Consider the following 16,760-nt stretch of genomic DNA (forward strand, 5'->3'; position numbering starts at 1 on the left):
AATTATAGAAAACAAACTGAAGGTCACTGGGTGGGGGGAAGGGACGGGTAACTGGGTGATGGGCATTAAGGAGAGCACTTGAGGTAATGAGCACTGAATGTTATATAAGACTGATGAATCACTGACCTCTACCTCTGAAACTAGTAGTACATTATATATTAATTGATCAAATTTAAATAAAAAATAACAAAAAGAAAAAAGATTCTTTTAAAACGCGGTAAGTGCAAACTGAATATGAATATAAGTTTTTCTTATCAAATTGGTAAAGTATTAATGTTAACATTTGCAGGAGTGTAGTAAAAGGCAAACATCACTAAAAGTATAAAATAATACTACCTTTCTGGAAATCATTTTGACAATAATGTGTCAAGAACTTAAATACCTACATATTCTTTGAGCTAGTAACCCTACCTAAAGGAATCTATCTTAAATCCATATGTACAGACTCAGAAGATTTATGGACAGGAATGTAAGGTTATTTATAATAGCAAAAATGTAAGCTACATAAAAGCCAAATTTATCAATGAATATATAAATAAATTGAGGTATACTATGAAATGTTAGTCTCTGAAATATTGTTTAATATTTAATAACATGGGGGAAATATAATGGAATACTAAATTTTAAAAGAGAAGATACAAATGTCTATGTAGGATAGAATTCTAATCTAGGGGAAAAAAGTATTTAATAAAGAAGGAGGGGTAATCTTAGCTCTGAGTGTAGCATGAACATTTTTCCTTCTTATAATTTTTACTTTTCAAATTTGCCAATGTCCATATTTATGACCTCTCTTTCCTCCCAAACTAATGTGTTCTTCCAATTTTTACTAATAAAAGTTAAATTGTGTTAGAGAGTGTAACCCTACACATGGAGACAGAACGACCAACAGGTGTCCCTTATACTGAATAGCGATTATACAGGATCATCATGAATGCTTAAAATTTTCTGGTCAATGTTAGATGGTACCCAATGCAGATCATACATGACTTCCATATTTCTCAAAAGTAGAGATTAGCTACAAGTCAGTATTATGCTAAATTTACAAGCAGTGCCTCCAATCCTCATCATGCAGACGTATGAGAAACAAAAGTTCCAAGAAGCGGGATCCCTGGGTGGCGCAGTGGTTTAGCGCCTGCCTTTGGCCCAGGGCACGATCCTGGAGACCCGGGATCGAATCCCACATCAGGCTCCCGGTGCATGGAGCCTGCTTCTCCCTCTGCCTATGTCTCTGCCTCTCTCTCTCACTGTGTGTATATCATAAATAAAAAAATTAAAAAAAAAAAGAGTTCCAAGAAGCTGAATAAGTGTAGTGAGCTTGCACAATCTGAAGAAGGCAAAACTGGGATTTGAACTCAAGTCTCTTGCAAAGGCTCACACTCCCCTGTACCATCTGTCTCTCAAAGAAGTTCTTCTATAGCATGTCCTGATGAACATCAAGGAAGAACAAGATTCTACTCTTTGCATCAATGAGCAGGAAAGACCATGACCCAAATATGAGTACCTTATGTCCATTCCTGAAGGAACTTTACAAATATTGATGACAGGGGTAAAGCTCTCTGATAACTTGGGGTGGACTGGATAGATAAGAGGCCAGATTCCCAGTTCATCAATTGTCAAAATCAACTGGGAAACTATTCCTTTCTATTACCTGTGATTGCTAAGATGATGGTACAATGCCATCTACCCACCTGGCAAGGTAAGGCGACTTGCAGAGCTAGTGCTGGGGGCTGGTGAGCCATGAGAGCGCTTCTTGGTTCCTGGAAAGAGAAACAAGGGGTAAGGAGGAGTAGGATTGTGGACACACTTGTTGAACAGGTGTATGCTCATCTGAAACATTATCAAATGATCCAAATGTTTGGGTCTGAAAACAACATTTAGAAGAAGGTTAGGGGGATCCCTGGGTGGCGCAGCGGTTTGGCGCCTGCCTTTGGCCCAGGGCGCGATCCTGGAGACCTGGGATCGAATCCCACGTCGGGCTCCCGGTGCATGGAGCCTGCTTCTCCCTCTGCCTGTGTCTCTGCCTCTCTCTCTCTCTCTCTCTCTCTCTCTCTGTGACTATCATAAATAAATAAAAAATTTAAAAAAAAAAAAAATAGAAGAAGGTTAGGTGAGGTCATGGGAGCAGCACAGATTCCATGATCCAGAAGAGCCAGGAGCACAGCCATTCCTTCTGTGTACACGATGGTTTCGAGTCTACTGGTTGGCAGATTAGTATATTGGGGTCCACAGAACAGGGCTGCACTTTAGAACCACCAGGGAAGTTTTTTAAATATATAGTTGCCAGAGCACCACCCTCAGATTCTGTTTTCATTGTACTAGGGTGGAACTCCACGATCGGTCCCCCAGATGATTTTCATATGCCTCTAGGGTGGAGAACTGCTGCTGTGGATGGGGAAGTTCTAGATTTAGAATTGAGGTATCAGGGAGTTTGTCCCTATACCCTTTACACGCTATTGCCCTGAAACAATTGACGTGAATTTTCTGAAGCTCAGGTCTTCCTCTGCAAAATGAGGGAAATAACAATGACCTCAAAGTGTTCTGGTGGGGATGAAAGGGACCACAGTATGAGAGTGTGCAGAAGGCCACACAAATGCTAGGTTAGTGGGGTCTGTGAGTTCCCGGCAGCTGGCATCACAACTCCTCCTGGGAAAGGGATTATCTATCTTTGTGCATATGAATAGTTTTGTGGGCCATGAAGGAGTGACAAGCCAGATCCCAGAGTGAGGATGGAGAAGGAGAGCAAAATGAAGAGGAGGCTGAGTTGTTGTGCAAAAGAACATTTACATAAATATATAAGTATGTGTGTGTATGGGTCTATACACACGTATACACATAGGCATATATATACGCATTCACATAGATACATATAAATTATATATACATGTATACAAATATTCATTCATTCATTCATTCATTCATTCATTTCTTTGTTTATTTTGCCATCCAGAATGGGGCCAAAGAGGCCTGGATGTCAGAATCTAGCCACACCCCAGATGCCTGGAGTCTGAACTGGCAGTGGTGCAGAGAATTCTTAAACAGAAGGCATCCGTGATTCCTTGTTATTTGTGTTACAAGCTCCTGAACCTACTCAAACTTTTTGTAAAGTCCACTTTGCACACACAGGCCTAGTGTCTATGGAGGTTGTGTTAATTGAGAAACTCTCTTGAGTCAATGCAATCATGAGTAAAGATAACAAGATGGGCCATCAACTGATCCACATCAGAGGAAGCAGAAACTTGGCGCTGGAAGCAAACTTTCTCTACCCCAGAGTCGCGGGTGAGATGTGGAGAAATACACCCAGAATGGTGTTTGAGACGGTTTCATTTTAGTCTTAAAGAATAGGGTACCACCCTTGACATCCTGTGTTGTTGTTCATTATTATTATTACTGGCAGTAGTAGAGATAGTGGTGTTAACAGTGGAAGGAGGACTAATAGTAAAAATAGAAAACACAAAATTAATCCAAATACCTTAAAGATGCAAAAATGGTTAATTTGCATTAGGTGAGAGAAGCTATCTAGGGCAGAACTTCATGTCTCCATTGGCCAGGTCTTGTATATGCCCTGAAGATCTTAATTGGCAGGGAAATCAGAGGGTCCTAACCTCTGAGCAAAATGGGTCAGATTGTTCAGACCCATTCAGTAGTTCTGAATCAAAATGACCCTGATTCAGAACTCCCTGAGGTGATTTTTATAAATATGGCTTCCAGGGCCCTTTCCTGAGCCTACTAAAGTGAAATATCCAGGAAATGGAGGTAGATGTTTGCACGTCAACAAGTTCCCCAGGTGGTTTTAATGACCATCAGTAGAATGAGGTGTCTCAGACACCCTGGGGAGAAATTACCCAAAGTATCACTTTGGCCACGGCTGTCTCATTGCACAACTCCAGAAGGTGCCATTCATGCTGTATCCTACACAAAGAATGGTGGGCCTGTGTGTAACAAGTCAGCTCTGCTTGGGGTTACCACCAGGATGCAGAGCCATGCCTCTGACCTTGTCCAGAGGCCCTTCTGATCCACCAGAAATACTTCTGGGTCCCACTGAATCTGCATTTACACGGGGACGCCAATGACTCAAAGCACTTATCCCTCTGTTCACAAAACATTTTACTTGTCTCACTGTCCCTTTAGGATAGGGCTTCTCAACATCGGCACCCCTGGGCTGCAGGAGTAGGCTAGGCTGTCCTGTGCATAGTAGGATGTTTAGCTGCATTCCTAGGCCTCTACCACTAGGTGTCAGTAGCACCTCCCCTGTCGTGATCCTCAAAAATGTCCCCTGGACCTAGACAATGATAAATGTTCCCTAGGAGCAAAACTGCTCTCAGGTGAGAACCACTGCTTCAGGATGAAGGCTAGGTTCAGGTTTTTTATCAGAGTGGTGATTCACAATCTGACCACTTGGTCATTAGTAATAGTAATAGTCGTTGTTGCACGTGAGGCAATTGCAGGTTCTAAGCACCGTATTAGCTATAGACAATTAAATGTACATTAGTTATCTTTTCTGTTATTAACATTCTGATAATAAAATAATTCCCATTTTGTGGAATTTGGAGCCAAACGAGTTTAAGTAATTTACACACAGCTACTGAGCATCTGGGGAAAATAGTTAAGTCAGGATCCTTTAGAGCTCAAACCTAGAGAAATTTTCCCCCATGACTCTTGCTATTTTTTGACTAACCCATTATCCAGGCTTCCATCAAGTGCAGTTATCCTAAATTTGCCTAAGGATAAGAAAAACCTAAGCAATATTTTTAACAAAAAATAAAAAAAGTACCAACCAAGCACTGGTGAGCCAGCATTTCCTAAAGGGCTTAGTTGTTTGACAAGTGCCCCCAAGGTGATTCTGATCTTCAAGCAGGCTTGGGAAACTTTGTGTGATATAAATTTCCTTTTTTTGGTCTCACTATTGGAAAATTTGGCACTCTGCTTTCCATGGACACTCTTGTGAACTTGAGAGATCAAATGTAATGCTGCCTAAGTGAGCACTCGAAAACTTGCAAAGCACTGAATGGCAAGCTATCAGTGTTATTAGTTGTAGGAACATTCCCTAGTGCCAGGTGATTTCATAGAAATGTTTGGTGCAATTTTTTTAAAAAATCACGTACTATGATCTTCCAAAAGCCTGCGGTTTGATGGCTTTTTCTTGAGGCAGATTTTCATCCCCTTGCTATTTTCTTTGCAGTAGCTGAATGAGATAATCTCTGGGAGCCTTGGGTCACCGGAAAGTAGAACTGCAAGCCCTCTGGACATGGATTTATTTTTTCTGTGTGCTTGATGAAATGTCCAATACATCACAAACAAGTAGCAGGTGGGGGACACATAAAATAAACTTGTGATTTCCCCAGCCTTTTGGGTGATATCATGGACGACTGGGTGTGGTTAGGTTCTGAGTCAACCTCCCACTGGCTCCCCATTAACTGAGGTTGTGTTCCTGAAGTCATTTTCCATGCCACAGCCACCAAATCACAAACACTTTACTCACCATTCCATTTGTGGGAATAATACTTAATGTAAGTTTCATTTTTTAAAACGCCACCCCTCCCTTGCTCCCATTCCCAGGAAAAACATCAGAAACTGAGCTGGAAGATCTAGGTCCAGCTCGGCTTCCAAATTGTGCCCTACTGTTGCCGGCCAGCAGAACGTCTTGGGACTCCTATAACTCTCTCTAGGATTTATTGTAGAAATCTAGTTGGGATGCTGCTCTGTGAGTGACTCGGAATTCACTGTCAGGGATTTTCAATCCTGGCTACACATTAGGATCATCTGGGGAGCTGTAAAGAAAATATGCTGATACCCAGGCACTTCCCCCCCACTGTTTAATGGATCTGGGGTGGGGCCCTGGGCATGGGCATTTTTTCAAGCTCCCAGCTGAGCCCGCTCGCAGCCACGAGTGAGAAGCACACATTCAGTGAATACCTAGAGAAGACATTTCTTTCAGTTGTCGGGGGAAGGGTTCTTTATTCTGAACAACCGATGTGCTTTATCCTCATGGACGATATGAATCTTGTAAATGGCTTCTTTTCATTTTTATTTAGGTTTCCAGGAAACTCAGATCCAATTTATGACACAATGCTGGGAACTGGGGAGACCTATTCAGCCTGCATGACTACAACATTTGCCCTGGTTTGCTCCAACACCAGCTACTTTCTGTCTCTAATTTTATTCTGCTTTCTTAGTTGTTTTGTTTTGTTTTTTTTTAAACAATTTGATTGTGTTTCCGTGATTTTAGAATTCCAAAATGGTTTTTAAATGAAGTAGGTAAAATGAAAACATAAATAAACAACTACATCAGGGCTGATGTTGCCAAGCTTTCTTTTCCTCATCTCTAAAAATTTAAAAACACTAATTTCAAGATAGAATTGTGAGGATCAAGTAGCAGTACCCATGTGGAGGTGCTTAGCAAACTGTGCGGGGCAATATAGTGTTTATTATTTATATTCAAAAGAGAGGGGTGTATGTTTGTGTGTGTGTAAAGTAGCTAATATGTCATCTTTGGAAGATAAGCATTTTAAGGTCACAGATTACATCGTCCTTGACCCACGGCATGTGAATGTTCAAAGAGTAAACAACCCAATCAGTCAGCTTGGGGCAGAAATGTCATCACTGCAGTCTCTGTGACTGCAAGTATCTTTTGACAAACGAATAGCTTTCAGATATTTCAAATTAATGTCCTTGGTTGGTTCAGCTAAAGGGCAAGGATTCTAATTCATCAAGAGTATGGAGAAGAGGACACTGATGGAAGTGACAACCAACCTTGGGGCCGATAAACACACCTAAGACTCAGGACCGTGAGGCTAGCAGTAAACCCCAGTGATATAGAGCTTGATTCAAAGATATTATTTCCCTTCTGCAAAACAGGGTGGGTACAGCCCAAGTCTGCCGGGAAAGGGTATTTTAAGAGCCCTTGAGATCAAGCGTCAACATTAGTAATGGTGCAACAATAGGAATGTTGTTACAATGCCAGAGGACAGATCCCACGGGCAGAGGTGGTGCTGAAAGACGGAAGTAGGAAAAGCATCTATCATCCTACTGGGCATTTTCAATCCCTTTCTTCTAGCATTTTGCAACATCTGCCTTTGTGATACCCACAACCTCTGATCTCTATGGCTAAGCCCATCTACCAACACCTTCTCCATGTTCCAACTGGGGTACGGCAGAGAGCAAGAAGCCATTGCCTACCGCCTTGGAACAAATCCCCAGTTTTGCTTCTTCCCATCCTTGACACAAGAGTATCAAGGGAAATCCACATTCTGCTCAGGGCGTGGCATCACTGAAGGACTTTGGAGGGCTTCAAACCCACCCATAATTCCCTAAGAGTTGTTTTCCAATAGTGCATAAATTAGAGCTGCATATTCACAGTGTTTAATAACAATTTTTCCTGCTCCATACATCCAACATCAATACTATGCCTACTTTTTAAGTGGGTTTCTGTTCATTACAAAGAACAATGACCTAAAATACAAGAGCTATTCAGATATGCAGTTCTTTATGCTCTTGAAATATGGCTGTTTCAAATATTAATTTCAATATGCTTTGGAATTGGGCCAGCAAATGACAAGTCAAATGAATTTTACAACCTTTGACCTAGTAATTGTACGTCTAGGAATTTGTCCAATGGAGATAGAAATGGGAGAAAGCCTTATGTACAAAGAACTCCACTGCTATATTAATTACACAGCAAACAAACCAATAACTAAAAACATGTAACTTAATTGTCCAACAGCAGAAGTTGGCTAAGTAAACTGTGCTAGAGCCATTAGATGAATTATTAAGATGATACTGAAATTATATTAATATGGAGGTTTTTTTATGGGACGCTGCTTAAAATCTGATGTTATATGAACAAACTGTAATGCACAATTAAATATACTGCATGGTATGGTCTCAGCTGTTTAAAAACACATAGCAAAAAACTCTAAGGAAATGAGGAAAGAAGTGACAATGAATGGTTGTTAGATAGGATATTATAGTGAATTTAATTTTATTATACTTTCCTGTATCTTTAAAAATGAGTAAGTTCTGTATTTTTAAAAATGAATTTTTTCTGCTTTTAGGAAAAAAATTTAATTGTTTTAATGCATGGCAAACACAATCACTTGGGAGGAACATCACAGCCCCCTTTGTCAGAGAAGTAATCCAGTGGAGTCACTATGCAGGAACAATACGTGGAGGTGGCCCAGGTTAAGAGGGTGGTATCTGGTAATACGTCTCCTCACCACTAAAAAGGTCCCTCTCCATGGCTGGTTTGAAGGAGGTGGGCTGGGTGCCAACCTGTACATAAACCACTAGTATGCCCACAAACAGGGGTAATGACTATTCCCTCATCAGACTTCTTATGTTTATTGCTGAAGAGAAAAAAATATTGCCAGGTAGGCCTTTCAAGAGAAAAAGAGAGACGAAAAGTTTAGAATTTGAAAACTGGCATCACAGGATTGTCAAACCATGTCATTGTATCCAGAAAAAAACTGAACATATGGATGCCAGTTTAATTCCATGAATGCTGACACTTCTTATGCCCCGAGGACCTTCTGATAACCCATCCGCCTCATCCCTCAAAAAAGATTACACGAGAGAGCTTTACTGTGTATAGTTTCTAGTGTGCAGGCAAAGACGCTTGGTAAGAGAGTGTCATGTGGCGTTTGGAGGAATACGAAAGAGATAGATGGTTGAGGGAGTTTGGACAGTCCCATATCTGGCATGGAACGCAGACAGCAACAACAACAACAAAAAAACATGAAAGAAAGAAAAACAGCATTAGGTTTTTCAAATTCCAACGGAGAGATTAACTCACTGTTTTTATTTGGTAATCAGAAGAACATACAGGTACTTATTCATTACTAGATGATGGGGAAAATTATACATAGACAGTCAGCCTCATCTGTGCAATAAAGATTTACAATAAACACATCTTGAGTTTATTGGGAGTAGTTTCGCATTTCTGTTTTACATGAATCTTTAGGAATTATTTTTCCATTTGGAGACATGATGCTATGGCAATTGAATAGTTTGTTTTCGTACAAACCAGCATCATAGGGAACAAAACAATCTTCTTTAGAATGGATGGCCATTCTTTTGCCCTTTGATACACAAATGCAAATTGCCACCTGCATTTTATCTACTAGAAACATATTTTACATCATGGAAATACATTCTATCACTGCTGTAAAAATAAACACAAGTCCATTTTACCATCTTCCCTTTTGCAAAAGCATTCTCAGAACACATCCAGAAATCTTTTCCTTATACCTCCAAAGAATTACTTATTTGGCACGATTTGGACTGAGTTTAGGGGGGTTGGTTCTGCTTGCCTCCCTTTTTTGAGTCTTGTTAAACACTCTTGGTATTAATCCAGACATTGCCCACAAATCTCGCTGAACAGCAGCAAAATCTAAGGCTGAGATGTGCTGAGTTAGCCATTCACATTGGGCCAATGCCCATACAGGGAGAAGATCTATCGACGATGATGAGCGCATGGCATCTTAAGGGGAAAAACCCTGGGAAAGCAAAACTTGGGCTCTACACTGAGGGAAGATGGTAGCATTACATTAGCCTCGAAGTGACTCACCTTGCTTTGGGTAACTGATCTCCCATGAGGATTTCCCATATCCTGCTTCCTTTCCCCAATCTATTCCCTATACTCCCCACTTACCTACCCCACCCTTGGCACCCAACATTTCCTCATGTTAATTACACTGGAAGAAGGTGCCTTTCTTTCCCCCATTATTTTGTGTTTCCTTGTGCTAAAATGATACCACAGGCAGAATGGCTTGCCTGGACAGAGGCAAAAGAAGGAATTTATGAAAGGTAGAAAAATGAGAGAAGAGAAGAAGGGAAAGGGAAAAAAGAAAGGTATGAAAAAGGAAGAAGATTCTTAAATTAGATAGGGGGAGGAGTCTGGCTGTACAGTGCGCACCAGAGCTGATAAAAACCTAACCGAGCTCTACAAATGAAAATAGCAAATATTTTTAAAAATTTTTTACAGCATATAAAATTGTATAAAAATATCAAAGCAAGAAAAAAAGGAAAATGTATACTCTACAATTCCATCTCTAGAATCAGTTACTGGACAGTACCTACAGCTGTAAGTTTTTACTACAAGTCTATGTATATTCGTGTGTGACTCTATCTCTGTACCATCATACATATACCCACTCAAAGACAAGGACACAAGTATACAAATACCAACCCCAAGATAGATCATGACAGAGAAGCAAAGACTTTACAAATAATGTGCCTCCAGGACAATCTATTTAAAGGCCAATCCATAGCTGTTGAGTTTTAATGGGCTTTATTTTAAATGAATTGTCCTGCACCATAACCTGACAGAGAAATACTTCTGCAGGTTAAGAAGCCTGCTCCCATGAAAACACATGGGTGAAGTTCAGTGATCATGGCTGAAGCTAACTAAAGATGAAGGCCTCCATGATGGCACTGACCAGCCTGCTCCAGCCAGCATATACCCTCAGAGATGAGGAATCTTCCCAAAGCAGGTTGGGTAAGTGTGCTCCCAGTGAGCTGAAAGGGCCCACACACCAACCCCTGCTTCTCCCAGCTCAGTGGCTAGGAACCTAGGTGAGGCCCAAGTTCATTGAGTGAAGCAAGCCATTGCCAGCGTTGATCCACTTCCACTTGGGAACAGGAACCAGAATAAATGTAAATTCATCTCAAATACATCTGCAATATTTTAATGAAAAATGGGAGAGGTGTGTGGAGAAGATTAGTTAAAATAACCAGGAACTAATCATGTTGAAACAGACTTTCATGAACTTTTCAGTCTGGGTTTTCCATGGCACTCTTTGTTGTTTAATGTAAAAACAAGGTGTTCTTTCAATGAAACAATCCTTGATTACTGCAGACTTTTCCTGGAAAAGTATGTTGTCTTTTACAAATGACTAATGAAAACATCCAGAGGACCACCTCCCATTTTTTAAACCTCTCTGAATCCAAACTAACTGAACTTTGTCCAACAGCCTAGGTGGCTCTGCTACCATTCTAATTCTAGTGTCACCTCAATGCTCAGTCTCTTCGACGAGAGGAAATCTTAACAACTGAAATTTGGTCTTGGCAGGTAATGTGTCCCTGGTTCTCAGAGGGATGTATCATAGAAATATTATACTGTTCATGATATTTTTTTCAGTAAGTTCATTTTCTAAGTGCTAATGACGCCTTTAATGATGGAGCTCTGCTGATGAATCATAAGTATTACTTTCCATTTATTCACACATAAGATCCAATATAACATCATTATTGCATTACTGTCCAATTTTGCTGTAGTTCAGTGCTGTACACCAACTCTGTAATAACAGCAGAGCAAAACTGGGCAGTGATTCCCACACTGCACGTGTAAAATTCCCTATTTGCTCCAAGACAGTCCACTTTGGATTTTAAATATTTCAACTTGGATTATAAATAAATCCACTGGTATTTCATATAGATCGGTGTCATCCCCTTTGGAAGAACAATTTCGGACAAATCCTGTTTTGTTGTGTTTTTATTTTTTTTCTTAAATCCAAAAGCCGCAGAGGAGTTTTTATTTTTTTATTTATTCATAAACTTGGCTCTGACGGTTTTCCCCAAACTACCTGCAGTTTTGTATCCCTTTTCACAAGCTGCTTACGTCACTAGAGTATGTCTGCATATACTTAGAAAGCAAGCTTTAGTGACACGCTTGGCATATAGGCGATGTGGAGCTTTGTTGGCACGCACAGGTACATAGTGGGATGCAGCTAGACAACTGTGCGCATGCTCCCTGAATGCTGGCTGTGTGCCAGGCCCTGTGGTGGGGGGCAGCACTGTGACTCCTGTTGGGATGCGCGGGGATCTCAGAATCAGAACAGTTTCCAACTGGAATAAAAAGGTTGTCTAGAGTCTTTAAATCCCCTTTACTGGGGACATAATACTGCATACTTGGGCTTTAATCTCAGAATCTTCTCTCATTAGGAGAAAAAGATTTAGTGCTTTTTTTTTTTCTTTTGTTTTCCCCATGTTGCTCTTGACCTTTTCACTTTTCAAATTTACTCAAGGCATGGTTCTAGGTGGAAAATGTAAAGTCATTATATGGCTTTAATTCTGCAAATAAAATAAACAGGTACACTAGATTATTCTTTGGCTCTCAGATGTTTAGATACTATTTTACTGTTTAAGTATATTGGGTCCTTAACAGGAATCCTATCAGATGTTTCCAATAGTTTTTAAAACCTCCAAGAATGAAATGGATAATGGAGGAAAATCCATTTAAATTTAATGATTTAGAAATGAGTCTCTTGCCTGCTGCCATAAATTATTAGGGCTCATAAACTAAGAAAGGTTGGCATGAATAAAAGATGGGACAAAGGCCTCCCTATGGATCGGTCATTATGCCATCAAAACATACCACATCCACAAAACCTGGGTGTAGAGCTATGTGGTCACATAGGGAAACTTTAGGGTCAACTTCATTTGGAAAATGTTCCACCTAGGGAGATGTAGAAACTACGGTTTGTCAATGGTGGAAATGTCCCTACTGCTTTCTCCACATACTGGTCAATTCTTTTTTTTTTTTTTTTTTTTTTTTAAGATTGTATTTATTTATTCATGAGAGGCAGAGAGAGAGAGAGAGAGAAAGAGAAAGAGGCAGAGACAGGCAGAGGGAGAAGCAGGCTCCATACAGGGAATCCAACGCAGGACTTGATCCTGGGACTCCAGGATCACTCCCTGGGCCGAAGGCAGGCGCTAAACCACTGAGCCACCCAGGGATGCCCCTGGTCAATTCTTAATTCAGGTGCGTAAGCCCTTGCTTTCTACCTGACAATGTAATACTAAGATGTCATACTCCATGCAGTGGAAGAATGTGTGGCCCATATCGCTGCTTCTTTGGCAGCTGTTTCAAGAGAACAAAAAGACCACAGAAATTGTGCTAGAGCTTTGGAAATATTGTTCTTCCAGTCAATACTGACTTGGGATCACAACTTCAATGTTTTATCAACTGCAGTATCAACTTATTCCACAATTAATACATTGGTTTACATTTTTAAAAAGTAGATAATTTTGAATTTTTCTCAATGTCCCTTCAAAATACTTCTTAAGGATTTAAAAAATGAGTTACATGGAGTTTTGCTTTTCCACACTGAGAATTCCAAGCAGAGCTCTATACTGCATGAAATTCTCTTCTCATTCTTTTTCAGCTATTAATGACTTAAAGCAAATGGAAAACATTACCATCTTTATTGTTCCTAGAAAAAAATGGCTATATTCCTGTTTCTATTTCAGATATTGTTTAGTCTTTCCAGTTAAGAGTATAAAAGGGAAGTTGTAAGCTTTCTATTTTGACCAGATGCAAAGCTCTATATACAGGACAGAAATGAGGTAAGAGGTTCAATTTTCAAGATGAAAAGTTCGACATGCCCTGGTTGTATTTCATTCCTCTACAAAACTATACCACCTCAAAGAGCATAGTTTGCAAACTGATGTCCCGTGGATGGAGTGCAGGTCATAGGCATGCTTCTTGCAACCAGCACAGTCTTTGGAGATTTCTGAACTTATTGCCAATATTTAAAAATTTGGAGAGGGTTTATATAAAAACCTAGGTATCTGTAGAGGACCCCCATTTGTACATAGCACTGATCCTGTAGCCGACTAGTAATTGCCCCCTTTCCACAACACACACCTCAACATACAAAAGGTTCCCATTCCTCACAGTCCCTCCTGTTCCTTATTGCCTCACTGGTACCAATTGCCATTGATCACGATAACTCTGATAGGACATGGCTTGCTTTTACTCATTTACCACTAGGCCCCTGACTTGAATTTGTGACCCCATTATTTACTGTGGTCACTGAAAAGCAGAGAGACCGACAGAAAAACACGTGTCATTACAAGGCAAAATGTAAAGATGACAAAGAACTGTGTTTAAATATTAGTACACAAATATGCATTCTTCACAAGAGTTCTTCAGATCTTTCTGTTGGGGGTATTTTGGCGAGGAAAGTAGCCTTGTAGACCACATAGATAGTCTCCTTTCTGTCTGAAGAAATAGGAATATTTTGCCTTAGCAATACAAAGATTTTTTAAATGTTTGTTTTGGTGTTTTTCATGTAGAAATAAATCTGCGATGGGGACTACACCTACGCCTATCATCTAGCTCTCTCTCTCCCTGTTAGCCAACCCCACTCCATCACCAGCATAATCATGGGGTTTCCCCTTGGGGAGGACTCAAAGATTCTCTTGTGAACCATAGCCACCTTTTAAGAATCAGTTTTATCCAAATCACACCATTTAGACCCATAACATTACCCTTCCCTTTACTCTACTGGATCCCATTTTTTACTTGGATTCAGGGGGTGTATCTTTATTCCCTTTCCATGCTACATCCACGATTCTTTCTCTTGATTTGTGCTATTAATTATCTCCTATGTGTTATTTTTAAAGACTCACTAAAATGAGAAGAATTATTTGACATATCTCCCTGATACTAATTCCCTTAGCACTTCCCTGAATAGAAAGAAGAGTGATTAAGTGAAACCATAAATATCCAACAGAAGAGGACCAGCCAGTGGTAAAAATTTCAGTAACCACTTAGTTATGGATGCTACCCAATGAAAACAATGTGCCTCCTACCTATACAATATGGTCATCAGCTGAAACATTCAGGTTTATATTAATGAATGCACAGATAAATTAAGCATTTACAAATAAAAAGTCCTATAGGATAATCTCTTTTTTAAAAAAGAATTTCATATATAAATGGAAAGACAAGCATAAGAACAATTTTTAAGTCTGAAAGAAAATTGGAGAAAAAGAATGTTCCTGACTCAGGAAAGGAAACAACCAGAGACTGGAATCATCATCTCATCTGTGATGAAGGGCCAGCATGGCTGTATCCACCATCAGTAGCCAGTACCAAAAAACAAAAACAAAAACAAAAACAAAACCAAAACCAATTTAAAGTAACAGCATCGACAGTAGTAAAATGGCAATTACTGCGCATGTGGCTTTTTCAGACCTCCCTCAGCATATCCAGGATGTCCATCCTCAGCAGGCCAGACAGGTGCCTTGAAAGCCAGGGCATTAGCAAAGAATTCTGAGGAAGTCCCTTCATGTTTTGTTTCTGTTTGTGCCAAAAGCTCAAGTTGTTTTATTTGCCTGGGGGAGGATCTCCCCAGAGTTCCTAGACCTCAAACCAGCTCCCAGAGAGCCATCTCTCGGAAGGAGGCGGCATGAGGGAAGGCAAGTGTGGGGAACTTGTTTCTGAAAGTTGGACACCTTCCCCAGATATGGGTCTTTGTGGAAGGAGGAGAAGGAGAGTGAAGAAGCTCAGCTAAAATGATGCAAGACACTGGCAGCCTCTTTTATTGTATGTGAGGTGTGTTTTACTCTTCTGAATCTGAAAAAAAGAAAAAGAAAAAGAAAAGTGTCAATGCTGCCTTTCCCCCCACCCCTTCTCCACCCTCCAGGTCTGAGGAGAAGAAAATCTGAGGAATCAAAGAAAGGGGGGAGGATCAATTAAACATTTTTATACTAGTCATTGCTGCCTCTTTTGTAGTATCATTTGCTCTGTTCATAAAGGGAAACTCTCAGTGGAGAATTTCAAACACTGGTTACACTCAAAATCTTCATAGTTACTTTTAGCTTGATTATCAAACATTTGGTTCATGCAGTATGGACACTAAAATACTTTATTTTGCAACCAAGATGACAGTGCCCACCAAGCTGGGATGATATGCCTCTGGAGTCAGTGGGATTGGAAGAAATCAGAGTCATCAAATCCCAGCCATTTCCATACCCAAAGCAATGATCCTCTCTCAGAATTTTTGCACACTTGCCCCCCTCAGAAGCCTCCTCAGGAAGATTTAAAGCAAGATGTGTTCCAACTGAAATCATTACACAGATAGGTAAATCACCTGACTTCTCTACTGGGCTGAGAGTGAGGCAATAGAGGAAGAAGACAAAGATGGAAACAGAATTAAGTTAATGAAAATAGACAATAGTGGATTTTTTTTCCCTGCCTGGCATACTCTACCCCATGCAAACTCACTGGGCTTGGGTAGAATTTCTAAAAGGCAAGCAGACAAACAAAAACCATCATGTTATTTCTTCCCACGAGTGTTGCATGGTCTGCAAGTCATTGTGCCTTAAAGTTAGAGAGGGTTCCTTCCTGTGTAGAGTTCAAAAGAGAGAGGAGTACTGTGGCTTAGATTTTAAGGATAACACCATTCTACAGAAACGTTAGGAGTCATTAGTGGATAAGGAACATTTCCTACTCAACTTGAAAGACTAAGATACTGTCCTAAATAAGATTTAGTTGAAATCAGGCAGCAAACTAGTTGAGAAATAGGGGAGCCCTATCTGATCTCTTGTAATTACTGTCAATTCTCAATTTGCTAGAGGGCAGTGATCCAATTCTCTGTTGTTCCTCTTTCTTCATTCTAGTCCCATGTATGTTTATCCTCCATCAGCACCTTCACCCATTTTGGAGAAGTAACAGAAAGAGAAATACTTCTGACCAATCAGTTTACTCTGATACAAGCACTGTGGGTGAAGAAGTCACCAGGCGCCTCTCTGCAACTTGCCAGTGAGAGAAAGGGGTGAAACAAAAGCTGAAATCCAGGCCTAGAAATCTTCCTTTGATTCTGATTGTCAATGTGCAATTTGGTCTGTGTGGGAGTTGCAAGACAGCACTCCTCGGTGGTGCTCCTGCCCTGCCATTATCTGTTTGAGGTCATCTGTAATGAGACTCCTTTTAGACAGTCATCAAAATACTAACTACCTTAGGAGATGTCCCCAGG

At 40.3% G+C, this 16,760-nt stretch overlaps 1 protein-coding gene across 11 annotated transcripts in view; it reads right to left on the bottom strand.

Moving 5' to 3' along the window:
* PDE1C (phosphodiesterase 1C) overlaps positions 1-16,760 on the bottom strand; it is a 490,416-nt gene that overhangs the window by 18,392 nt on the left and 455,264 nt on the right. For 8 of the 11 annotated variants that reach the window (XM_025464556.3, XM_025464559.3, XM_025464561.3 and 5 more), the window contains one exon: positions 1,689-1,757. In XM_025464556.3, the coding sequence (XP_025320341.1) occupies positions 1,689-1,757 (69 nt within the window). Of the gene's footprint in view, positions 1-1,688; positions 1,758-8,751; positions 15,359-16,760 lie in introns of those variants that run through there. The other 3 variants (XM_025464560.3, XM_049093779.1, XM_035698661.2) reach the window with 1 other exon arrangement.

This window comes from Canis lupus, chromosome 14 (genome assembly GCF_003254725.2).
Source record: "Canis lupus dingo isolate Sandy chromosome 14, ASM325472v2, whole genome shotgun sequence".
Taxonomy (NCBI): domain Eukaryota; kingdom Metazoa; phylum Chordata; class Mammalia; order Carnivora; family Canidae; genus Canis; species Canis lupus.